Genomic DNA, 22,483 nt, shown 5'->3' with positions numbered 1-22,483 from the left:
ATTAATCCGCCACCGCACGGCCAATCGGAGTAGCGTACTAGCGCTGCATTCAAAAGATTCAGGAACATGTTTCGCATTTATGTCGATACAAATCTATAAATTGAGAGAGTAAGAGTAGTATACGATAATTTGTTGATTGAATTGGTATCGCTCTTTCCAATGTAGTAAATATAATTCATCCATATACACTCATTATGAATCCTTCATCTCGTGATCTTCATCATCATCAGACTCGGCCTCAATCTCCCCATCCCAATCTTCTTCGTCCTCATCACCACCAGGGAAAACAGGCCCGTCGTCACTGTCATCGTCCATATCATCGCCGAGTTCCTTATTTAGCTCTTGAACAAGTTCAAGTGCGTGATCCCTAAGCCTTTCATCTTCGTATTCAAGTTTCTGGTACAGCTTCAAGCTTTGTTTGAGCCACTCCCGACTGGCAACCATGGATTCGTGGCGTTTTTCTTCAGATGAATCCTGTTTTTCTTTTTCTGCCAGCAGATACAAACACCATCCACCCAAATACCAAGCCTCAACACTCTCATCATCCTCAAGGATCAATCGTTCCAGCACCTGGAGCGCCTCAACCTCCATTTGTACTTCCATAAGGAGTCGCGAAAGACTGATGCGTGAAGGAAAATCTGGAATCTTGGGGTCTTCAGGTGGCAAGTCCTGCCATAGCTCTAAACTACGAGAAAGCGCAGCTCGCGCATCGTCAATGCGCGCCTGGGATATTCTCACAGATGCCAATGTCTGCAAACAATCTGGTTGATCAGGTGCAACAAGAAGAGCTTCGGTGATAAGGGTTTCGCATCGGCTCTCGGCGTCTTCTTCCCATCTATAGTATATTAAAGTTAGCTGTAAATAACCATTTGTAAACCCGGCTCAATGAAGGATAAGTCACTCACGAGAGATCAGTCATATATAATTCCACCACACCACACAGAGCAACTGCTAACTTCTTCCTCTTCTCATCAAGTATCGAAGCCGTATCTGAGCCGCCATTCTGTTCAAGTGATTGTATAATATGTCTCAAAGCGCCGACACCCTTCTCATACCAGGCCACACTATCTGCACCACCTTGTTCACTTAATTGCGCAAGCCATAAAAACTTTTCAGCTCCTCCACCTTGCGACTCAGGTATCGTGCCTTCTGGATCGAGTTGTACTGCATGTAAAAAGCTTTCTCGAGCGGCGTCGATCTCGCCAAGTTCGACGTATATCTCCCCGACAAGGTTTATCGCTGATAAAGAGTCGGCGGAATTTTCTTCGGATATTTCGAGTATTCGCTGAGCTAAAGGAAGAGCTGCCTCGGCTTGTCCGGTCTGTAAAAGGATAGTGGCTTTTTCGAGTAATTCCGTAGCATTGTCTGCCATTTTGCGTTTGGAGACGACTTTGCCCACTGAGTGGAGGACAGACTTTTCGGACTTGGTTGAACTTTTCTTGTTTTTGGTCCTCGATTTGCCCATGCTCCGTTAGGAATTGAAGTAGGAATTTGAAAGACTGATATTCAAATTTTTGAACAGAGATGATACAGAGAAATCGTGTCGTGAAGTTTTGAAAGTTGACATGCCCAATTTGAAATTGTAGATAATTTTTGGATCTTTTAGACATGTTTGCGATGTTTGCATGCGGGACACAATCTCTACTCCACTGTGTATGAAGATCAACTCTCAAGAACTGGAATTTGCGATAGAAAGACTTTCCTGTCAATATTTACGTCAATTTGCGATTCCGTTGCACATAACCTAAGTTCTGGCCTATTTGAAGAGATCATAGGGCTTTTCGATTCTTGGAACGTGTTATAAAATTCCATATATGCTTGCTCATTTCCATTTGGAATTGCAAACATGGGCCGCGAAGATCAAGTCGAGGAACGAGAAGTCCTCGACTCGATATTTCCAGAAGAAATTACAGGTACGCTCAAGGCAACGTATAAGATGCTTATACATCTGCTAACCCGTATACCTGGGGATTAGATTTATCAGACACATCCTACCGAATAACTATAAAGCTCGACGTTGATGAAGACGAAGAGAATGAGGAGGCACCAACTCTATTACTACAGGTTTCATATCCAGAGGCATATCCTGATGTGGCCCCAGATCTTGAGATTTTAACACCACCAAATTCCGCAAAACACACACGCTTCGACATACAGGAGGACAAGGCCCACCTGATGAACGCACTTCAACCTAGCATTGAAGAGAACCTTGGCATGGCCATGATATTTACCCTAGTCAGTACGCTAAAGGAAGCGGCGGAGACATTGATAATGGAGCGTGTGGCATCCGAAAGACAAGCGCGCGAAAGAGAGATTGCACAAGCCGAGGAGGAAGAGAATCGAAAGTTCCAGGGCACACTTGTCAATAGAGAGAGATTCCTTGAATGGCGGGAGAGATTTATGAAAGAGATGGAGGAAGCAGAGCAGAGAGAACGGGAGGAGAAAGAGGCGGAAGAGAAGAAGAAAAAGCCGTCTGCTCGTGAAGAGCAAAAGCTTACAGGACGACAGCTATGGGAGCGAGGTTTGGCAGGCAAGGGCGACTATGATGAAGAGGGCGAAGAGGAGGTGCCATCGGAAGGAGTCGAAAAATTGCAAATTTCATCCTAAAGCGAGAGATTCTCATGACCTGGTGCGAAAGAACCTTTTTTGACATAGCGAAGGAACAAGGAAGTGGCTTCGTCTACCACTTACCCCCCACAACGCAATTCATCGCTTAATAGCAAACTCTACATGTATATGTTGTAATCAAACTGGAAGATCAAGACAAGAGCTTGCAGCTTGCATCAGTGAAGCCTTGCAATTGCCGCCTGAAGACAAGCGTCCATTTTCAACAGAGGTACTCGATAATAAGGAAACCGAAGTAGCCAGCTGAAGTACATCAACCGACAAGCTGCCTGCCATATTTCTGTATCAAGGAGATCCAGGAGCCAACCGATGGTGGCTTTTCAGTCTCCTTTCTAGCTTCTTTAGCTTCTTCTTCCTCTTCTGCAGCCAGTTTACGCTCGGCGAGAACGACCTCCCACATCTTCTCTGCAAGTTCTTGTTGCTTCTTCTCAAACTCTATATTATCATAGAATGCCTTCTTGTAACACTCCAGAGGACTCTCCATCCAGGAACCTTCAATCCAGCGTATTGGGTGATGCGCATGTATCACTCGCGGAGTGACAGGTTGACCTTCAATGAGACGATCCCAGTCTTCCTCATCCTTTGCAAAGAGCGTATCGATAAGCAGTCTCTCACGTCTTTCCACTAATTTGTCCTTGAAGCGGAGTTTGTACCGAATAATTCGGCTCAGATTCTGCGGCTGCGGTTTTTTGATTCGCAGAAAAGGTACACCACGAGCGCTCACGAGTTTAGGTATTTGGCGTTGACCAGCAACGAATGGTCTTGGACGCGATAAAATCGGCTCAGCGTCTGGGTGGCGGTACATGGTTTGCTTTTGGAAAGCTATATTTTCGGCTGTTTTCTTTTGCTGTGGGCTGAGCGTTTTCGGTTTTCGAGCTTCGGTTACTTGTTGATGCGTTCGACTTCCAATGTTTTCAACGATTTTCTTGATTCGATGTATGGCCTCGTTGTCTCTATGTGATGCTGCGTGCATCGTATCTAATGCCTGTATATTTTGTTGAGCGGATTTTCGTTACGCGTACTAGGGATTTATGTCTATACCTCGTAGCCTGCCCGCAGACTATGTATCGTTCTTGTTGGGCTCAGAAGAGATCTGTTTTTATTGAATTCGTTCCTCACGATTCTCGATAGTGATTCCCTTCCGCTCGCTGTCGACGGTAATTCCGAACATTGTCGCAAAAGTGCTCGATATAGGGCGAAGCCTAACGAAGAGTTAACGATTGAAGTACTGGCATCTGTGCGAGAACAAGAAACCGACATGTACGGCGGTGGACGCCATTCTTTCCAGCATAGTCTCCCCACTTCATTAGACTGAGTGATTGCGATTTTTCGTGGGATTCTTCATGGAGCTGGGGTGCTGAAGCTGGGGGTGGTCCTAAACTAAATTCACTGGAGCGATAGCACTATCACCACGTGACTTCATTGAATCAGTGTTCTTATCGGGCTTATTTTCAGTTTACTAGAGCATTTATACAAATTGGAGGAGTACCTCTGTTCAGTGCATCAATTCTCCTAATGTAGCTCCTTTGAGAATGCAGATAAGGGATTGAATCAAAAGCCCGCTAATACATAGACAGAAATGCATGAATCCCCATATACCAAAGAGAAAGTGAATGTAATAAGCCGTTTATTCATAATACACCATTCATACCTCAAATAAATGTATGTCGTCTCTTAGAAGGTGGTGCCCTCTGGAGGTTGGGGGAGCTTCTTGTGCTGGGGTAACGCCATACACCTGCAAACACCAGTCTCAGTAGAGTATTCAGAAATGTGAATTGAGAGAAATGCAAACCTGCGAAGCTCCAGCAAGATGGTCTCCATGGTGTATTCCCTCTTCCATGTTGTTAGTAGCTTTGATAGATCGACCTGCGCGGAGTCAGTCAAGTGTCAAAAGAGTGAAAGAGTACTCAATCTAAACCAACCTTTCCGGTCTGCGGGTCAACGCAAGGTAGGTTGATTTTTGATACAAAGTGTAGAGTGGGTGGTACATCGGGGTATTCAGGTCCGCACTGGATGTTGACACTATATATCCGGTTCTCGTGTACGCTCTGTAGACTGTCATTCAGCGGGGATCCCAGCATTTCCTTTTCATTTCCTTTTGATTATACATACATGAGGGGGTCCAAGAATAGTTCCATTCCAATTGGTCATTGTAATATCATCCCCATCGGCGAGACCATATGAGCATGCCTCTAATGGCAGCAGAAAACGCACTCGTCAGCTATTGGCTTTGACTGACGTAGGGAGTCCTATACACACCAGGTCCTAGGCCTTTCTCTCCCTTTTCCAGCTCCTCAAGTAGACGAAAGTTTCTTGGAACCTTGGCCATGGCGATATTTGCTGCTTCCGTATGTTTGCTCGGGTATTCGATATGGCAGGTGGTTGTGGTCAGAGTGAAGCAGACAAAAGTTAGAGGGGCAGATGAGGCAGGGCAGTTCCGTCCCGATTGTCCATTGGCCAGCATAGACACCGCGGAAGATGTGGGTCTAGCCGACACGTGACGTAGTGTCTTCAGTTTCACCGCTTTCGGGGCTACCAATCAACGCGCATATATCACTCCATATTCCGGCAACAAGGACACGATTCCATGCATACTTTCGTTGTTGTCTGTATAAATCTCCATGTTTGATATAGGGAGGCATCCGAAACGTCTCAAAAAGCCTTAATGTCTTGCAATTTGTATTTTTCTTCACATTGTCTCAGCAGAACTCCGCATACGACAATATCGCCCTAATGGACTTTTGAGCTTGCCAAGCGTGAGACCACCAGCAGATTCATGTGAAATGGTACTGCTACAATACGCATGATTGGATATGTCCTCTCAGATATTGCAGGCAGAGCTCTCGAATCTGATACAGGAGTCAAAGCGCAAATACTCTGATTTGAGAAATGTAAAAGCCCGAATGACATGCGCCAATTCAACTTGAGCTAACAAGCGTAGGCTGCCGAACAATCACTAAATGACTTGAAGGCGTTGCCTTCAACATCGGAGGCACAGATAACAGCGGGTTGGTCTCCTTACCATCTGAGTATAGGTGCAATTAGTAAGCTGAAGGGACATATCCAGATCTCATACGGCGTCCGCACTTTGTCACTCCGTTCATACTTGCTTGCCAGACACGGCAGTCCAAACTCGCATCAATCGGAGTTGTTTGCCTGCAAAGACTCGCAACATCGCATGCGATTTCACCTCATCGGCTTAATGATACTTTGTCTGCCTTGCGCGACATCACAGGGCTAGGTATGCACATCCAAACCAGCGTTTCTGTGTCCTTACTAATTCCCTGATAGGCCAGGATGTACAGCTCAAGATCCTCCAGACCTTACCGGCCTTGCTACAGAACTACTCTGATGATCTGAGCGGAGAACTTCTTGCCCATGTTCTGGAAGTATGTGCCACGTTGCAAGCCAGCAAAGTCGCTGCCGTTTCAAATACGGCAGCTGCAACCTTGCAGCAACTCGTTAGTTCGGCATATGAAAAGGTCTCGGTTGAAGATGGTAAAGATTAACAGCTTCCCTTTTCTTCTGCAGAGAAACTTCGTACTGATCTGTCTCATTTTACAGGCATTATACAGAATGCAGTTACGGTTCAAACGCAAGTCGGAGGATCGACTATCGATATCGGGGTGGCTGCGTACGATGCTCTCCGGGTATGTACAGGCGCTTATGTCATTTAGTTCAAGAGCTTATAAGTTTATGTAGATTTTGAGTGATCTATGTCGCGCAGTTGAGGGCGAAAAGCTGGAATTCCTGCACATCAAGGCTCTTCCACCCAATTTCGTCCTCGAGCTCATTGAAAGCATCTTAGTCAATAACATAAAGCTCTTTCGGAATCACCCCGAGCAGATGCAGTTGCTTCAAACTCGCCTCCTACCAATGACAGTCAAGCACCTTTCAGAAAGACATAATTTTGCCCAAACTTTACGGGTTACCCGAATACTACTGGTGCTTTTGCGTCATTTCATGAGCCTACTGCAGGATGAATGTGAAATGGCACTTGGACTCTTGATTCACCTGCTGGAACCCGAGGCGTCATCGGAATGGAAGAGGGTACTTTGCATGGAGGTCTTTCGCAGCTTGCATTCAGAGCCTAGCTTGATCCGGCTGATTTACACATTGTTTGACGCAACTCAAGGAAGAAAGGATATAGTAAAAGATCATATGACCGCCTTGTTCAAAATAGCGTCAGAAAACCCGTCTCTCATCGGCGTCAGTTATCAGTCTACCGTACCACAAGATGCTTCGCAGTCTCGATCCAACACCGATGATCAAATTACGCTCGATGCTGGAGGCGTTGCTGGGGTCATTGCCGCTCCGGTAAATTCGGCGGATGAGAGTGTGACGGGAATCAGCAGCCAATGGAGTACGGTTCGCACCCCGTACCTCGAACTCCTTGATAAATCAGAGCCGCCTCCTCCTCCGGAAACATATATCTATAGTCTGGTTTTGAATTGTCTGGGCGCATTCGCCGAAGGTCTCGCTAGGTTCATTATTCCGTTAACAGTAACAGAGTCAAAAAGCAAGCGCAGGAAAAGGATGGCAATGAATGATCGGGAACAAGGTTTGAATGATCTGCAAAGGTCAGACTCGACGAAATCAAATGGATCTGAAACTAGAAGACAAACAGTACCCCTCAATCCATTGGAGCTTCGAGATCACCCCCAAAGTTCCGCAATTACATCTAGTGCTGGAATCATCGAATCATGCTGGCCAGTTATTCTGAGCACATGCTCCATTTTTTTCTACGCCGCATTAGACGCAGATTTCTATCACAATCTCGTACGATCCTTCCAGAAATTGACACATGTCGCCGGTCTCCTTCGTCAATCTGTGGCGCGAGACGCATTTCTATCTACCCTCGGAAAGGCTACTCTCCCTGCAGAGGATGCGATCATGAGTACAAACACTCCCGAAGCCCGACGATCGATGAACCCAGATGCCGGGATTGAGCAGTCCCTAAGTGCGCATTTTGACACACCCAAAGCGTCATTCGAAGCCGCAAGAGCCTCATTGAGCACCAGGAACCTTCTCTGCCTTCGGGCTTTGTTAAATCTGGGAATCGCTCTGGGACCGACGCTAGATCGGACTGCATGGTCTATACTTCTTGAGACTTTGCAAAATGCCGACCTAGTAATCAACTCCCACGTGACGGCTTCTGCTAAACAGACACCAGTTATCGGAAACGGAGAGCAGACCGCACAAAGCGGTGCCGATATTCCCAGAGCTAATATTGGAAATGAAATACTTGCTGTCTCGACTGCTGCATCGAAGATGTTTGAGAGTACTGCAGATTATCCGGACACGTCCTTTCGGTCAATACTTGAGGCACTTCTAGGTTTGTTGTCCGCTAAGGGGCGAGGAGTGCTGCCGACAGCTGTATCCCCTACGAAACCCGCGATCAATCAGTCTTTTGCAAATTCAAGAATCCTGGATGACGAGATGAATATCGTGCTAGACCGGACTAAGGAACTCTGCGAAGCGAATATTGAACGCCTATCAGTAGTAAGTCAGGATGAAGATATTGCGTGGAATAACTTGAACACGAACCTGCAATCGATCATAACAAGTGATACAAATAGCCGAAGTCTTCGGTTGAAAGCGAGCAGTATTCTTAACTACGTTATACTCCAGACGATGAAACATGGATGGTTCGAAGACGATTCTCGAAACAGTCTACAACTTCGGAATTTGCAGTCGCTACAATCGCAGATTACGTCTTTATATGAGCAACGCGACAGACTTACCAGCATAGATGCGGAGGCTCATGGGCTGGCCCTGGACACACTCAAGATCATGCTTGAACAATATGGCGAGGCTTTTACATCTGGCTGGGATTTGATCTTTGAGTTAATCTCTAGTGTCTTTGAGAAGCCCAGTCTACAGAATGAGAATGAACCAAACGAGACACTTTCATCCAGAAAATCTGTGTCAAAGGCTCGAGACTGTAAGGCAAGGTCTCCACGTCTGGTCCGCGCGGCTTATGCTTCGTTGCAACTCATTGCGTCCGACTTTCTCACTTTACTTCCACCGTCATGCCTCCTTGAATTGGTCGATTCATTGTCTTTTTTTGCATCACAAGACCAGGATTTCAACATTTCGTTGACCACCACCACCTTTTTCTGGAATGTATCGGACTTTCTCCAGAGCCAAGTCGGCGCATTTTCGATTGACGAGTCTATGGATATTTCCATAAGCGAAGAGTCGCTCGCAGGATTAGCCGATGATGCTGACATATCTACATCGAGAGGAGCGTTGTGGTTACTGTTACTTCTCCGCATTGTCGATCTCACTACAGATAACAGGTCCGGCATCCGCAATAGCGCAATCCATACTCTCCTCAGGATCTTAGATGCATATGGCCCACAGCTCACCTCTAAAGCATGGCATCTTTGTTTGAATCGAGTATTGTTTGTCATGATATTTGACATTCAAAAGCGAGTAGTTGAAATCGAACGATCTGCTACTGAAGGGTCAAATGCTGCGAAAGAATGGATTGAAACATCCGTTGTTCTCATCAAAGGTTGCGCTGACCTTATCGCGACATTCTTTGACACGATTATTCAAGACCCACGATTCGTTGACTCCTGGAAACGCTTACTCGAATCTTTCCAGGAACTAGTCCGAGTTAACAACTATGGGATCAAAGAGGCAATATTCGCCAGTACCTGTGATATAATCAAGCATGCAAAGCCTTCTGGTGAATTCAGCAAAGAGGCTGTTCACTGCGCCTGGCTTCTATGGAAAAACAATCATTTGGCTCCTGAAGGCGTCCCTTTAAATCTGGACGAGCCGAATCAGGACGCGCTCATTGCTTACTTTCGATTTTTCCAACAAATATACCGGTTATACAGGGATGAGTTGTCAGAGGAACCTGTTACACAAATTTTGCATCACATGCGAACAGCGATCTGGAACGCAGTGGTTTCGAGATATTCGGTTGATATTGATCACCAGTCAACTTTGCAGGAATTAGTCCTCGATTGCATGAAAACTCTTTGCTTGGATAAAGACGAATCACAATCTGACATTGTGATGTGTTTAGCAGATTTCAGTGATGCTGCGCTGACTCAGTGGTCAACGGATAGAGACAAGAGCCGACCCTCATATGTAGCATTCTCCAAGAACTCGACTAATCTTCTTAGCTGGTACATTTCCGAACATGGCATCAAGGCGGACATCTTTTCCGACGGAGCATTGACGGCGGCACTTCAACATCTGGCCCATCCTATTAGTTGCAAGTACGAATGGCGTGGCAAAGACCGTGAGCAACTGATCTGGCAAAAAGCAACGACAGCCGCTGTGAAAATCGTTCGTGTTGCCGTGCCGTATGTGGAGAGCAAGTATAGTGTGGCTGAAAACTCCAGCATCGTTTCATTTTGGTCTACTGTCATTGATATCACTCGAGGGATAATTTCTGCAGACAACTACAATGACTTTGGCATACCGGCTTCTCGGATCGCAGCCGATGAAGAATTCGACATTGAGGCTTTTGAGTCACTTGTACCGCTCCTCATCCCGTCCTTGGGAGCAAGCAATATCCCTGACAGTATTCGAAGAGACTTTGCGTGCTCTTTATTTCGATCTTCGCTTATCTATCTCCCTCAACCAATGGACAGACCCATGGAAACTCTACTCGAAAACCCACTTCATGACCTGTACAAAATTCGTCGTGGCAGAACATACGATCCATCACCCACGGCAAGATCACGCATGGCATATGTACTCATCGACACGATGTTCACGCTCGCCCAGGCATCGTCACTTTCGTTCCCGGCAAATGACAACGACCAGATGGTAGCTTCAAACACCACATCTCGTATCGCTATTGCACGCTCAATCCTACCTTATCTGATACTTCGATCTTTTCTCCCCCTAAAATCCTACATCGCCGATCAACCCTTGCGCGGATTACAGCCACAACCAGCACCGGCACATCGCGAGTTGGTGCGTATACTCGACCGTCTATTCACTCTACAAAGCGAGCCTGCAGCCATACCTGATGCACCGTGTGGCATCGCTTCGTCGTCTCAATCACCATTCTCCGCCAGTGGTAGTAACCCCAAATCTAGCTTCGTGTCAGCAAAAGCGAATGGTCATGAGTCCCGGTTGGTATATAGTAAACATCTTGGATGGGTATACCCTCTGATCGTGAAATGTGTCCGGATCGCTGGGAAACAGAAACGGTGTGGGAATGATGATGTCGTGGTATTGCATCATTTGACTAGAATTTTGGATGCTGTGTGTGAGAATGACGATGGAGATGAAGTTTGATGAGGTCTAGATGGCGGAACTTTCTCGTTTTGATTTTGTCTTCGAGTATTTTGTTGTATAACCACCCTTGTCTTGATAGATAAGTCCTGGAATCAGGGGTATGTGAATAAACTTTTGAGCTATCTGATATAGGTTGCTGATACCTTTTAGAGATAATTATTCCCTGAGTAGTCAACTCATATTCATTAGATATCTCGACTTCTGTATAGAAGTCTAACAAACATATGAAAAATAATAACTACAATTCTGATTCACGCTCATAAGTATTAATTGACATACCGTATGTATCTCCCTATGTACGTATTACCGACAATCCAAATCAAGCTTAACCTTAACCTTAAGCTTGAGCCTGCGCTTCGGGTGCCGAAGCAGGATTCGAAGACGACGAAGCTTCGGCTTGACTCTGAACCGGAGGCTGATGATATTGAGGATTCTTGCTTGGTCCAACAAGGACTTGTTGCTGTTTCTGGATCTGTTGTTGCTGTATCAATTGCTGCTGCGCGACTTCAGGCGTAGGGGCGATTTCGGGTGCTTGGCGGTAAAGGACGATTTCTGATTGTTTGAAGTATCGGCGGGCATCTGTTGAATTTTCACAGGTTAGTATATGAAGATCGCGTGAGGAGAAGAGTCGGAAGTGGGGCATGTGGAGGTCGAGACTAGTGTATTATGCTGGTAATGATGTCGTTTCAATTGCCGTCGGCTATAGAAAGCTTCATAACAGGGTACCGCATATCAGGTAAGGGTGTATGAGGTACGATACGAGGGTAAGAAACAAAGTTACGGCAAGAGAGGACTAACCTTCATCAATCAAGACCAGGCTGAGATAATATCGGGTTGAGTATTTCTTGTTGACGTCGCGGAAAGTAGGTGACAGGTCGAACCCACCAAGGAATAACCTGATAGGAATCGTCTCGCCTGCAGGAGTTCATTAGTTAACATTGGATGTACTTGATTTCAGCGTCCCAATGACCGTACCTCGTGAAGGAGATCCATCCATAATCTGCCAGACACGTTAGTCACTGCACGACCTGCAAACAACCAACTAGTCGCGAACATACCTCAAATCTCACCAACGTTTCACTCTCGTTGTATTGATTAGGAGCTGCTCCTGTCGTTTCCCGTCGAATGATCGATAACTCCATATGTTTGATCTTCAAACGAACCAACAGAAAATATATCCGCCCAACAATGACATCCTTGAGATGGTATTGTGATTTTGAATACTCAAACTCAATGTGCAAACAGTCCTCAATTCCGACATCCATCTTGATAGGGCTGTTGGTCTCGGGAGGCATGCGATATGAGTAAACCCATAGATCCTTCTCTCGTATGACATCGGCCATGCGCCTGGAAACTGTGACCCGCACAAAGTATCGGAGCTTGACGTTGATTCCGTTGTATGACTCGTATTGCTTTTCGACATTCTTGAAGTTGAAGGGGAATGTTTGGGGGTGTTGTAGTTCGCCTGGCGCGGCGAGTTCTTGTACGAGAGATAGGAATTCGTAATGGTTGCCGCGGTCGAAGAACATTTCTATACATGTCATCAGCATACAAGTAGATATTGACAAATGTATAGTAGAAGAGAAAAGACATACCAATTGATCCAATAAACTGCACTTTGATGCCCGTATGCTCTAACCGCTTCCCATCCTTTGGTCGAACTGTAACCGCACCCTTGACAGACTCTCCATCCATGTAAAGCGGGGCTTTCTCGCGACGGCCTTTGTCCAGTTTCACATCAACAGTTTGTCGTTCATCGCTATCCTCGAGAACGATGTCGATATCGACGGGTGTCGAGAAGAAGAATGGAGCCATTGCGACTCAGGGAGCTCTGCAATAGCTGTGCGGACAGATTATTAACGGATTGTGGCTGGTATGTAATAGAGCATTGAGGAAATTCGAGCGTATTGTATCACTTGATTCGTTCAACTGAGACTGTAGCTATGAGAGTTTCTTCAATGTTGAGGACGGTGCTGATATGGTGGTTAGTTAGATCGGTTGCCTGCCCTCTTTGTGGCTTGGCAAGTTAACGTAAGTGACCGCGGAGGAGCCTTACGTAAGCAGAAGCTCAACGAGGGCATCATCATCACTAGAATAATCAAAGCAGTTCGAATGCTGATAGTTGAGAAGTATAGTATAAGTATAAGTGTAATTCTTGTAATTATATTTTCTCACAATTCCCACTGATTATATCGTGGTAGGGTGCTGTGTACATTTGTTGCGATTTCAATTAAGCATTGAGGAACCTCAGCCAATCAAATCCATCGTTGTCAAAGAACAGGGGAACCGGTTAAACGTTGATCGTCACATGGTTGAATTAGCCGGCAGTTATGTCTTCATGTTTGTTTCAGCATCAAATCTAGAGAGTTATCGATGAAGTCAACGTCAGAAGATTCGAGTTGGTAAATGTAGGGTGTCCGTATCCGCCCCCGTAATGTATGGTAATGACCGTACATTATCATTATGCATATGTATTAATTACGTAGTTTCAGTGTGGATAACGACTAGCGTGGGGGAACACAGATTAGACATCATCGTATTAATCGCTGTATTAAGCCGTATTGAGGCGGATCGCGGGGAGCAATGCCGGTAAATCTGCGATATCTGATTGGCTTTAGGCTCTTAGCTCTGCATGATTGTTACACCCCTTGTAAGTATCGCATATCTCACTCTTTCTGCTGAAGAATATCAAATGGAGAGTAAGCTATCAATGCAATGAGTCATGTGTCAGTCGAAGAGTAAATTTTTGTTATCTTATCGTGATTTGGCGGTCACAAAACAATAATTCACTATGACGTCTTGATATATCGTCATATCCAGACTGGAGTGGATGCTGCATTGCTTACCACACCGTCGGAAGACACTCCACTGTCCTGGAACTCGACCAAGGAAAATCGGTAAATGGTATGGGGGACCGTAATTTAAACGGTGTACCCCCCCGGTACGGAGGTATATATTACCAGATCTGCTCTCCTGCCTTTCTTGAATAAATAATTTTGTTTCTCTTTTTCTCAATTTCTCGACTTCAATCCTACGTTAGCAGCCTCACTTCAGTTGAATATATTTCGAGAACCGCTAAACCGAGTCACTCGTATATGACATATATCCTGCGGTATCAGCCTGTTTCCCAACCAGAATAGACTCGTCTGTAATTATCCGGGACAGAAAGCAGAGCTATTCGCTGCGCAATCCATAATCCGAGCACGTCCAACTCACATTTATTGTTGCACCAGTCAGATCAAGAACCCAGCGAGAACAGGAGGAAGGCGCAATTGACTCATAAACTTGATTGAGCGGGGGAGAGGTTTATGAACTATACACATTGGTTCACATTTCCACGGATCCAATCAACACATTAGTTCCAAGGTTACCAAGAGAAGAATCAAGATGCTTTCTGCAAACGATAAATCTTCGACGACAACGTCGAATGGACTGAATTCCAACCTCTTTGGTGGATATACCAGGCAACAAACACAACAGCAACAATCTACGCGTCCAGAGCCATATTATCGCAGTTACAGCCAGAATATGTCTTCCGGAGAGTCGCTGCAGCATATCTGGATAGTGACAGGACCCGCAGGGTCAGGCAAGACGACCGTTGCAAAGAATCTTCAAGCTGAGATGGGACTACCCTTTTTGGAGGGGGATGATGTACGTTTTTCTTTTTGAGCTTCTCCACGATGCGCGATTGTACAACGTAGCTAATCTGAGTGACACCCGACAGTTCCACCCGCAATCCAATAAAGATAAGATGGCCAACGGCATACCCCTTACAGACGCAGATCGATGGGACTGGCTCATATCCCTCCGCGACGCCGCCGTTGACATCCTCTCGAAACCAGCAGCAGATACCTCCACCACCAACATGAGCGATGGAACCCCTGCTCCGCCAACAGGAGTAATCATGTCCTGCTCCGCCCTCAAACTCAAATATCGCGACGTCATCCGTGTCGCCGAATACTACAACCCATCCCTTCGCATTCACTTCATCTATCTCAAAGCCGACGAGAAGACTCTTATGGACCGTGTAAATAGTCGCTCAAGTCACTACATGAAGAGTAATATGGTGCATTCTCAATTCGAGGCTTTGGAGGATCCCTCCGATGAGAAGGATGTCATTGTCATTAATGTTTCGGTGCCTCCTGATGAGGTTCGAAAGCAGGTGTCGGAGGCCGTTTCGAAGAAACTTGCGGAATATAATTGATAGCCTTTTCTTATTCTATTTGTCGATCTCTTATTTCTATCAGCATGAAACATAGCGGATATAGCGTCCGGAGTTTTTAGCCGCGGATAGGGGTCATTGGCTACCAACTGTGTTGGTATATTTCGGTTTGTGCTTTTGGTTAGATAGTATGATGTTTGAACTTCTGAGTATCAAGGTAGTTGCTTTACTGGCAGTTTCGGTCGAATTATAGCGATTGCAGCGAGATCGTTCCATATCCTCATGATTAACATAATCCTGGACTGAAACATGATATGCAATTAAATCTATGCAAGTTTAAATAAATCATGTATACATTCATCGCAATCGTATCAACATCTTATCCGGTGACTCCACATACTCCTTAACCTTGCTCGCCATCCTCGCCATCGTAGCACCATCAATAACCCTATGATCCGCACTCCAACTAAAATTCACAATTTCCCCCTTGGTCACTTGACCATTCGCATCAAAGACGGGGAGTATCCTCGATCGTCCAACACCTAATATAGCCACTTCCGTCGGCACAATCACTGGTGCCAGGTATGTACCCCCTATATTACCAATGTTGGATACCGTGATGGTTCCTCCCGTGATATCGGCAGGTTTGAGTTTACCTTCCTTACCCAATGCGCTTAATCGGGAGATTTCAGCGGCAATTTCAAAAATTGATTTGGCGCCGACGTTTTTGATATTGGGTACTATGAGGCCCTGGGGTGTATCCATGCCGATGCCGATGTTGTGATTTACGCGCATTATCAGTTTTGGTGCAGAGGGATCTGATATATCGACTTTGGCGTTGAGGATGGGATATTCTTCAAGAGCTAGAGAGACTGCTTTGACGATGAAAGCTAGTGATGTCACTTTTTGAGTGTTGTTTGGGTCGCTGGCGAGCTTGCGTCGAAGGGCGGTCATGGTGTTGATATTGAGTTCGTCAGCGTATAGGAGATGAGGGATGGTTAATGATTTGGTCATGGTCTTGAACATTTGTGATTGAATGTAGGTTAGTGGTTGTGTAGTTTCGACTTGTGGTGAATCGCTTGATGCCAATGCTCTGGTAGCTGTACTGGGGGGTACTACAGATGCTGTTGCGCCTGTCGTTCGGAGTTGATCTCTCTCAGAGATAAATCTCAGGACATCTTCCTTAAGTACTCGCCCATCTTTGCCGGTCCCTGTTATATCGAGGATGTTGAGGTTATGTGTTTTGAGCATCCCGCGCACGGCAGGTGTTGCGAGCGATGCATATCTTGACGGTGAGTTTTCCTTTTGCTCAGATGTGACTTCAATACGAGTCTCCGTAGGTTGAACATTCTCGCTGACTGTAGCTGGCTCCTCTGTATCTGGTTTGGCCGGTTCTTTGTTCGTTGCTTGTGCAGGGATATTGTCGTCTGGATATAGCGCATCATCAACCTCGATGTCACAGAGCGCCTGTAAAGCAGTCAGTACAGGTATTTCAGAATGTATCTTGGGATCAGAGTGAGAGACTCACCCTTCCTGTTGGGACAGTGTCGTCTGTCTGAAAGTGAAGCTTCTTGATGACGCCGGCATATCTCGATGTAATCTTCAAAACAATCAGCTACTTCAACACCCCTAAACTATGCACAGACAAATACACACATCATCAACAGCCTTGTCAGACTGGTATTGGCACAGAGGTTTCCATTCCTCCACATGTGCGCCCTCTTCGACGTACCACTGTATGATCTGGACCTCCGTTATCCCTAGACGATAGTCAATTAGCCATTTATCATACTAGAGCACTCAATCATAGATTCACCCTCTCCAACATCCTTCAAGACTTGTGACCTGACCCCCCAGAAAGCAGTAGAACCATGAAACGCTCGACGATGACGGTCCAAATTCAAAAATGCTGGAGTAATTGGACGCGTGCCGCGAGAGACGCTGCGACATAGGAGTCGACTTGAGTGACCCAAGGACCTCATCATGATCATGTCGCCGAATACAGATTCATATAGTGCCACTGAAAGGAGAGAAAAAGAAAGAAAATCAGTCGCTTATGTTCCTGTTATTATTGTCAATGAGCAGCGGAGTAAAGCGGTTAGACGAGGAGGAAAGGGCGTTATCAGGCGGCCGATGGTAGCCGAGCTCTTATCGCTTGCTTCTCCTCAGTTAACCACCTCAATGCAAAAATTTACGAAAATATATATATATATATTTCTAGGCACTACTGAAGACCACTAGAAGAACGGAATACACCGTGGAGAATTTGATAAGTGTACACTATAACCGCCAGGAGGTCTCCAGCATATTAATCTTGCGCGACAAAGACGACGAGATTAAAGAAGCGAAGCGCGTTCTCTGAAATGCCTCGATGATATTTTAACTGCTGGAAAATTACCTCTGTTTTATCATTGAACATCATCGAATTACTGAAATCGCCATTTGTATGAATTTTCTTGTGATTGTTGGAGATAGACTCCACAGGTTCATTGTCCACCCCGCAGCCTGGGTGCCTGAGGCCACTAACTAGATCTAGTATCTAGGCCGAGAAGAACCCAGTTGACACAAATAGATTTACTCATATAGATCCACGAGACAGCCTTACCGGATCAGATCGCTGCTCGCGCGATGAACTCGCCAAGCACAAGACAGCTGACTTGATTGGCGCTCGTGGAGGCTGTACGATGCATCTCCACCTCTCGATGCCCCCCAATAATCTGAGTTGATCTCTCCATATCCTCCTTTCTTTGCAATTCCCTCTCATTCACACATTATCAATCATTGTATATCAAGTACCATACAGTAAATACCACAGAATGGCCCAGCCATTGACCATTCGCAACCTCACTTCAACTCCACTGGAGTTGAAAACCATTGAGCGCTTCCCCCCGCAAGAGAAGCGCAAGGAAGATGGAATCCAGGCCTTTGGGACAATGGCCAAAAACTTCACGCGCATGGTGACCGACGCCGCGACAAATGTGACTCGTGCATCTAACACTGCTCAACCACTTCCTCCGGATGCGCAACCATTTGCTCACCAGGATGTTAGTATTCGCATTGATCCATTCGGTACCAACAGGACAGACGTCAAAACATTCGAGAATGATGATAAGGAGCGCCTACGTCTGACCTTCGAGGTTGACGGTGAGCAACACCTTATTACCGTTCCTGTCCCGACAGTCGAATCGGCCGAGATGCGGTGCTTGACAGACAACCCCCGTCATCGATTCACAGGCGTCTATGTCACACAGGAGGGTTGTCTTGCTATCTTCTCTTCAGCACAACTCAATGCATGGATGCGCGAACTACGGGATGATACCATGCTTTCCTCCCTGTCGATTCCCGGCACGCATAACTCCCCTACCTGCCATGTTGCGCCTCCCTCAGTGCGTTGTCAGGCAGCCAGTCCAAAGGAGCAGCTAGAGAACGGTGTGCGGTTTTTCGATATCCGGGTGCAACCTCAGTATCCCGAAGATCCTTCCAGAGACGAGTTGATCCTCGTCCATAGCGCCTTTCCTATCTCTCTCACTGGAAACAAGTATTTCAGGGACCTCTTCAATGTTGTGAATGAGTTTCTCGATCGCAACCCTTCCGAGACTCTTATTATCTCTCTGAAGAGAGAGGGCACTGGCAAGGCCACGGATGAGCAACTCAGTCGCATTATCCGCGATCACTACGCAACCCCTGAAAGCCGGTGGTACACTGACCCGAGGATGCCAACCCTAGGTGAAGTCCGAGGCAAAGTCGTCCTTGTGAGACGCTACAATATCGACGAGCCACAGAAGGAGGAACATGAAGGAAGAGGTTTCGGCATCGACGGTAGCGGTTGGGCCGACAACACCCCGAATGCAACCTGTCCGGGCGGAGAACTCTGCATCCAGGATTTCTACGAAGTCCTAGAGACTCAAAACATCGACAAGAAGATCCAATACGTCAATGAGCACATCGCCCGAGCAGGTGCGGCTCGTTACCCGTTTGGTCGTGGCGACCCGAATCAAAAGTATCCGTTCTTCGTCAATTTCTTGAGTGCGAGCAATTTCTGGAAAACTCAGACATGGCCTGAGAAGATCGCTGCTAAGCTCAATCCGGCTACTGTCAAGTATCTCTGCTTGAACCATTGCGATCATCCCGACGGAGACTGGGGAACCGGTACTCTGGTGACTGACTGGGTTGGGTTGGATGGTGATTGGGATCTTGTGAGGTGCATTGTGGGTATGAATGCGAAACTGAAGTTAAGGGAGAACTGATCTGCAATCACGCCCCCATCGGAACAAAGATCGAGGTAGTGAGTTGACGGCTAGGTGAATTAGATAACTAATCAAACTGCACAAATGCAATGCCAAAATTGATATATAAAAGTATGGTACAGATGGAAAGTAGTTAATCATACAAGTTAAGATTCCTCCTTTTTCTCACCGCCATTCTGCTCCTCCTCCAACACGCTCCTCCGGCTTTCCATGGTAAGATACAAACTCTTACCAGCACCTTCCAATGTGGACGTAACACTAGCACCGATGGCTTGCAATGCATGGACGAGTTGAGCACGAAGACCATCAATACCGCTCTCAATACTACCGACCCATTTCGTGCCTTCAATATCGAATACTCGGCCATCTACTCGGGCCGCAACAAGCATCAGCTTCTGTAACCCGTCTTGGACTGTCAATTCATGGTATCCGGGGTTAGCCTTGCGCGGAGGCGCAGAGAACCCCGTCGCCTTGGGTGCGAGAATTGAAAGAGCGGCCTTGAGATGCTCCGGCGATACACTGGGGAGTGTAAGAACGGCAAGCGGACCGGATAAGACGGTTGTCAGTTCATGCTTGCCCTTCATATGTCGTACGGCATTGTGTACGGTACTGGAAAGATCGTGTAGAAGGATATCTTCCTCTGCTGCAATCTTTCCCGTAACGCTCTCCGGCCGGAAATAATCAACAATGCGTAAAGCAACTTCAAAGATACTCGTCTGAATGATTTGTAGTTTCACATGCGGTGCCAATGGAGTCGTACTTCGCCCCTCAGAGGTTTGTTGTTCATCGACTTTCCTCAAAGCCTGTGTCAATTCACGACGAATTGCGGTCCATTCTATAGACTGCAAATTGTTATGTTGAAAAAAGACCATCAAAGGCGCTGTACGGACAAGTGATGTGTATTGTCGAAGGAGTTGCGAGCGGCGTGCTTCGGGTCGTCTGTGAGAAGGAGGTTGAACGGAGGAAGTTCGAGCGATAGGAGCTGGGTTTCTCTTGACTTGTTCCAACGAGGGAGGAGGAACAACAGCAGACGAAGCGGTGGCGGCTGTTTCGGTGCTTGCATATCGAGTGTTGTATATCACCACATTTTGTTGTCCTGTTAGGCGTTTCTGCGTCCGTACCGGCCGGGGAATATGTGTGGACGAGAGTTGCAGACGAGGAGGCATTATGATGATCACCTAATGACACCCTACAACAATTGTAGACCACGGGATTGCAGAGCGATGATAAACAATTGGCCGACAGAATGACGGGCAAAAGTGTTGCAGAATACCCGATCTTAGCTGATCAAGAAAAGCTTCATAAAGTTTGTGCTGATGCGCCGGCGGTGAGTTTCTGCCACTATAAAGAAGGCCGACATCCCACGGCAGCCAATAGGATATCAGAATACAGGCATGTCCATTCTGCCGCTAAGATCCGCCTGAGTCACAGTATGAGCACACCGAATATCTACATACCCCGCGCTCCCATTGTCAGATTACAAGATTGTCAATTAAGAGAATATAAGAGTCTTTCTTTACTTTTTCGAGTCTGGACATTCTCTTCAACTTGACTCATCATGGCTGAAACCGCCAAACCAGAGCCAGTCTCGATTTCACCCCTCCTCCAACGCCTTGCATACCCCGATGTCGCAAAAGTCCAAGTATCAGCGGAAGAAATCGCCGCGGCTTTTGCGCTGATATTCGAGGATAGGCTGTCCATCATACAGACAACTGCTCTGCTGACTCTTCTACATTCCACCGGATTGGATCGTGACTCAAAAGTCATTGCGCTGTGCTCGAATCGTATGAGGGAAGCTGCCAGCACCGTTGACAGGCCTGCATTGAGAGCTGTTGTCAAATCGAGAGGTAGAAGAGAAGGAGAGTATAGAGGAGGATTGGTATGCTGCTCTGCACCAATTGGAGTAGAAAAATATCAGAGACTAATGCTACAATTCATTTAACTAGTGTGACATTGTTGGCACAGGCGGCGACTCCCATTCAACCTTCAACGTCTCTACGACCTCATCGATCATCGCATCTGCTCTGTTGATGATAGCCAAACATGGCAATCGCTCCCAAACCTCCTTTTCCGGCTCAGCAGACGTCCTGAACTGCATCCTCCCCGTACCGCCGAAGATTTCAGCCATTCAAGCAAACGATATTGCCAAAGTGCTCGAAGAGACCAATTACACTTTCCTTTTCGCTCCCAATTTCCACCAAGGCATGAAATATGCGGATCCCGTTCGTCGTGGTCTAGGTATTCGTACTATTTTCAATCTCATGGGACCTCTGGCCAATCCTGTGGACTGGGCGCTAGAAGCTCGAGTCGTTGGTGTTGCCTATCAGAGTCTAGGCCCTGTTTTCATTGAAGCTTTAAGGTTAGGAGGATCGAAGAAAGCTCTCGTTATCTGTGGTGAGGAAGATATGGACGAAATAAGCTGTGCTGGGCCCACGAATTGCTGGAGGCTCTCTGAATACCCTAACCCGACATACAAAGACGATGCAGCCAACAACGACGACGATGACGAGGCCGACGAGGATGATGATGATGAAGACTCCGTGCCTCGGACACTCACCAAGCTCGACATCTTCCAACTCCACCCTAAAGATTTCGGCTTCCCAACCCATCCCATAACGGACGTGTACACCAAGAAACTGCCCAAACAAAATGCAGCAAAGCTTATGAGTATTTTGCGCAATGAGCTGGACCCAGAAGATCCTCTGATGCACTTTATCCTCATGAACACAGCTGCACTATTGGTGACGTCCGGAATATGTGAAGCTGAGACTAGCAATATGGGTCCTGGAGATGACGGTAAAGTCATCACGGAGCGTGGACCAGGCGGTGGTCGCTGGAAGGAAGGTGTTAGGCGAGCGCGATATGCGATCACAAGCGGCCAGGCTCTGAGGAGTTTAGAGCAATTTATAGAAGCCACGAATCGGCTGTGAGTGAGACAGCGGAGTAAATTCCAAGGACTTGGATAAGCCGATAAAATGGTATATATGAACCTTATTTCAGGGAATTTAAGATCCAGGAAATGGACCTATGGGGAATTTTTCATGAAGGCAAAAAGATATTTTGTATTTTTAATATGACTCCTTTCATGACCATCAGGTATAATTCAGAAAAAAAAAATCCAGAGAAACCAAACGCGCCATATGAATGCGTAGTAACAGACGAAAGAACCGGAGTGGTA

The 22,483-nt window shown here is 46.5% G+C and overlaps 11 protein-coding genes across 13 annotated transcripts, besides 3 other annotated features; 5 read left to right on the top strand and 6 right to left on the bottom strand.

Annotated features, from left to right (window-relative positions):
• Positions 1-139: 139 nt before the first annotated feature.
• TSTA_076340 (TPR domain protein) lies at positions 140-1,571 on the bottom strand. The gene is made up of 2 exons (XM_002341612.1): positions 906-1,571; positions 140-835 (listed from the first exon to the last, which is right to left on the bottom strand). Exons 1-2 carry the CDS (start codon positions 1,463-1,465, stop codon positions 193-195), a joined length of 1,203 nt encoding a protein of 400 aa, XP_002341653.1. The 5' UTR covers positions 1,466-1,571; the 3' UTR covers positions 140-192.
• A 100-nt stretch (positions 1,572-1,671) lies between these two features.
• On the top strand, positions 1,672-3,354 carry TSTA_076330 (RWD domain protein (Gir2), putative). The gene is made up of 2 exons (XM_002341611.1): positions 1,672-1,913; positions 1,976-3,354. The coding sequence occupies exons 1-2, from the start codon at positions 1,847-1,849 to the stop codon at positions 2,605-2,607; spliced, it is 699 nt and encodes a 232-aa protein (XP_002341652.1). The 5' UTR covers positions 1,672-1,846; the 3' UTR covers positions 2,608-3,354.
• Positions 2,403-2,469: a sequence feature (CT-rich).
• On the bottom strand, positions 2,879-3,796 carry TSTA_076320 (DNA repair protein (Rad1), putative; the record flags this gene model as incomplete). Its single annotated transcript, XM_002341610.1, has 3 exons — positions 2,879-3,610; positions 3,667-3,674; positions 3,745-3,796. 3 exons carry the CDS (start codon positions 3,794-3,796, stop codon positions 2,879-2,881), a joined length of 792 nt encoding a protein of 263 aa, XP_002341651.1.
• A 320-nt stretch (positions 3,797-4,116) lies between these two features.
• On the bottom strand, positions 4,117-5,044 carry TSTA_076310 (ubiquitin conjugating enzyme (MmsB), putative). Its single transcript, XM_002341609.1, has 5 exons — positions 4,885-5,044; positions 4,738-4,817; positions 4,548-4,673; positions 4,418-4,491; positions 4,117-4,360 (listed from the first exon to the last, which is right to left on the bottom strand). Exons 1-5 carry the CDS (start codon positions 4,952-4,954, stop codon positions 4,300-4,302), a joined length of 411 nt encoding a protein of 136 aa, XP_002341650.1. The 5' UTR covers positions 4,955-5,044; the 3' UTR covers positions 4,117-4,299.
• Positions 5,045-5,438: 394 nt separating this feature from the next.
• On the top strand, positions 5,439-10,896 carry TSTA_076300 (endosomal peripheral membrane protein (Mon2), putative; the record flags this gene model as incomplete). Its single annotated transcript, XM_002341608.1, has 6 exons — positions 5,439-5,516; positions 5,567-5,633; positions 5,693-5,866; positions 5,917-6,123; positions 6,190-6,275; positions 6,328-10,896. The coding sequence occupies 6 exons, from the start codon at positions 5,439-5,441 to the stop codon at positions 10,894-10,896; spliced, it is 5,181 nt and encodes a 1,726-aa protein (XP_002341649.1).
• Positions 9,546-12,879, bottom strand: TSTA_076290 (Vacuolar protein sorting-associated protein 26, putative). 3 transcript variants are annotated; one of them, XM_002341605.1, is made up of 7 exons: positions 12,492-12,879; positions 11,955-12,427; positions 11,872-11,896; positions 11,695-11,811; positions 11,176-11,475; positions 11,040-11,059; positions 10,943-10,982 (listed from the first exon to the last, which is right to left on the bottom strand). In XM_002341605.1, exons 1-5 carry the CDS (start codon positions 12,709-12,711, stop codon positions 11,234-11,236), a joined length of 1,077 nt encoding a protein of 358 aa, XP_002341646.1. In that variant the 5' UTR covers positions 12,712-12,879; the 3' UTR covers positions 10,943-10,982; positions 11,040-11,059; positions 11,176-11,233. The 3 variants fall into 3 exon arrangements, with proteins under 3 accessions (XP_002341647.1, XP_002341646.1, XP_002341648.1); XM_002341606.1 differs by having other exon boundaries at positions 9,546-11,059; XM_002341607.1 differs by having other exon boundaries at positions 11,040-11,475.
• A 1,260-nt stretch (positions 12,880-14,139) lies between these two features.
• Positions 14,140-16,523, top strand: TSTA_076280 (thermoresistant gluconokinase family protein). The gene is made up of 2 exons (XM_002341604.1): positions 14,140-14,547; positions 14,621-16,523. Exons 1-2 carry the CDS (start codon positions 14,284-14,286, stop codon positions 15,098-15,100), a joined length of 744 nt encoding a protein of 247 aa, XP_002341645.1. The 5' UTR covers positions 14,140-14,283; the 3' UTR covers positions 15,101-16,523.
• On the bottom strand, positions 14,647-17,080 carry TSTA_076270 (biotin-dependent 2-oxo acid dehydrogenases acyltransferase, putative). Its single transcript, XM_002341603.1, has 4 exons — positions 16,875-17,080; positions 16,715-16,818; positions 16,587-16,658; positions 14,647-16,525 (listed from the first exon to the last, which is right to left on the bottom strand). The coding sequence occupies exons 1-4, from the start codon at positions 17,047-17,049 to the stop codon at positions 15,416-15,418; spliced, it is 1,461 nt and encodes a 486-aa protein (XP_002341644.1). The 5' UTR covers positions 17,050-17,080; the 3' UTR covers positions 14,647-15,415.
• Positions 17,081-17,254: 174 nt separating this feature from the next.
• Positions 17,255-17,275: a sequence feature (AT_rich).
• Positions 17,276-17,874: 599 nt separating this feature from the next.
• TSTA_076260 (phosphatidylinositol phospholipase C) lies at positions 17,875-19,305 on the top strand (the record flags this gene model as incomplete). Its single annotated transcript, XM_002341602.1, has 2 exons — positions 17,875-18,202; positions 18,269-19,305. The coding sequence occupies 2 exons, from the start codon at positions 17,875-17,877 to the stop codon at positions 19,303-19,305; spliced, it is 1,365 nt and encodes a 454-aa protein (XP_002341643.1).
• A 146-nt stretch (positions 19,306-19,451) lies between these two features.
• TSTA_076250 (uncharacterized protein) lies at positions 19,452-20,471 on the bottom strand (the record flags this gene model as incomplete). The annotated part of the gene is made up of 2 exons (XM_002341601.1): positions 19,452-20,140; positions 20,192-20,471. The coding sequence occupies 2 exons, from the start codon at positions 20,469-20,471 to the stop codon at positions 19,452-19,454; spliced, it is 969 nt and encodes a 322-aa protein (XP_002341642.1).
• Positions 20,472-20,766: 295 nt separating this feature from the next.
• TSTA_076240 (anthranilate phosphoribosyltransferase, putative) lies at positions 20,767-22,410 on the top strand. The gene is made up of 2 exons (XM_002341600.1): positions 20,767-21,184; positions 21,252-22,410. The coding sequence occupies exons 1-2, from the start codon at positions 20,864-20,866 to the stop codon at positions 22,233-22,235; spliced, it is 1,305 nt and encodes a 434-aa protein (XP_002341641.1). The 5' UTR covers positions 20,767-20,863; the 3' UTR covers positions 22,236-22,410.
• Positions 21,778-21,842: a microsatellite.
• Positions 22,411-22,483: the final 73 nt, after the last annotated feature.

The sequence above is a fragment of the Talaromyces stipitatus genome, genomic scaffold (genome assembly GCF_000003125.1).
Source record: "Talaromyces stipitatus ATCC 10500 scf_1105507295523 genomic scaffold, whole genome shotgun sequence".
In the NCBI taxonomy this organism is placed as follows: Eukaryota; Fungi; Ascomycota; class Eurotiomycetes; order Eurotiales; family Trichocomaceae; genus Talaromyces; species Talaromyces stipitatus.
This window is presented reverse-complemented; position numbering and strand designations above follow the sequence as displayed.

Excerpts from the sequence above, each read along its gene's own strand:
- TSTA_076270 (XM_002341603.1), bottom strand. The coding sequence starts at position 17,049 with ATGATCATGATGAGGTCCTTGGGTCACTCAAGTCGACTCCTATGTCGC. Across the intron at positions 16,819-16,874 it reads CTTGAAGGATGTTGGAGAGG|GGATAACGGAGGTCCAGATC; the intron begins GTGAATCTATGA and ends ACTATCGTCTAG. Across the intron at positions 16,526-16,586 it reads ACACTGTCCCAACAGGAAGG|GCGCTCTGTGACATCGAGGT; the intron begins GTGAGTCTCTCA and ends ACTGCTTTACAG.
- TSTA_076310 (XM_002341609.1), bottom strand. The coding sequence starts at position 4,954 with ATGGCCAAGGTTCCAAGAAACTTTCGTCTACTTGAGGAGCTGGAAAAG. Across the intron at positions 4,674-4,737 it reads CTATTCTTGGACCCCCTCAT|AGCGTACACGAGAACCGGAT; the intron begins GTATGTATAATC and ends GACAGTCTACAG. Across the intron at positions 4,361-4,417 it reads ATCTTGCTGGAGCTTCGCAG|GTGTATGGCGTTACCCCAGC; the intron begins GTTTGCATTTCT and ends TGGTGTTTGCAG.
- TSTA_076340 (XM_002341612.1), bottom strand. The coding sequence starts at position 1,465 with ATGGGCAAATCGAGGACCAAAAACAAGAAAAGTTCAACCAAGTCCGAA. Across the intron at positions 836-905 it reads TTATATATGACTGATCTCTC|ATGGGAAGAAGACGCCGAGA; the intron begins GTGAGTGACTTA and ends AATATACTATAG.
- TSTA_076240 (XM_002341600.1), top strand. The coding sequence starts at position 20,864 with ATGGCTGAAACCGCCAAACCAGAGCCAGTCTCGATTTCACCCCTCCTC. Across the intron at positions 21,185-21,251 it reads GAGAGTATAGAGGAGGATTG|TGTGACATTGTTGGCACAGG; the intron begins GTATGCTGCTCT and ends TCATTTAACTAG.
- TSTA_076330 (XM_002341611.1), top strand. The coding sequence starts at position 1,847 with ATGGGCCGCGAAGATCAAGTCGAGGAACGAGAAGTCCTCGACTCGATA. Across the intron at positions 1,914-1,975 it reads ATTTCCAGAAGAAATTACAG|ATTTATCAGACACATCCTAC; the intron begins GTACGCTCAAGG and ends CCTGGGGATTAG.
- TSTA_076280 (XM_002341604.1), top strand. The coding sequence starts at position 14,284 with ATGCTTTCTGCAAACGATAAATCTTCGACGACAACGTCGAATGGACTG. Across the intron at positions 14,548-14,620 it reads CCTTTTTGGAGGGGGATGAT|TTCCACCCGCAATCCAATAA; the intron begins GTACGTTTTTCT and ends GACACCCGACAG.
- TSTA_076290 (XM_002341606.1), bottom strand. The coding sequence starts at position 12,711 with ATGGCTCCATTCTTCTTCTCGACACCCGTCGATATCGACATCGTTCTC. Across the intron at positions 12,428-12,491 it reads GCAGTTTATTGGATCAATTG|AAATGTTCTTCGACCGCGGC; the intron begins GTATGTCTTTTC and ends TGACATGTATAG. Across the intron at positions 11,897-11,954 it reads AAACGTTGGTGAGATTTGAG|ATTATGGATGGATCTCCTTC; the intron begins GTATGTTCGCGA and ends CGTGTCTGGCAG.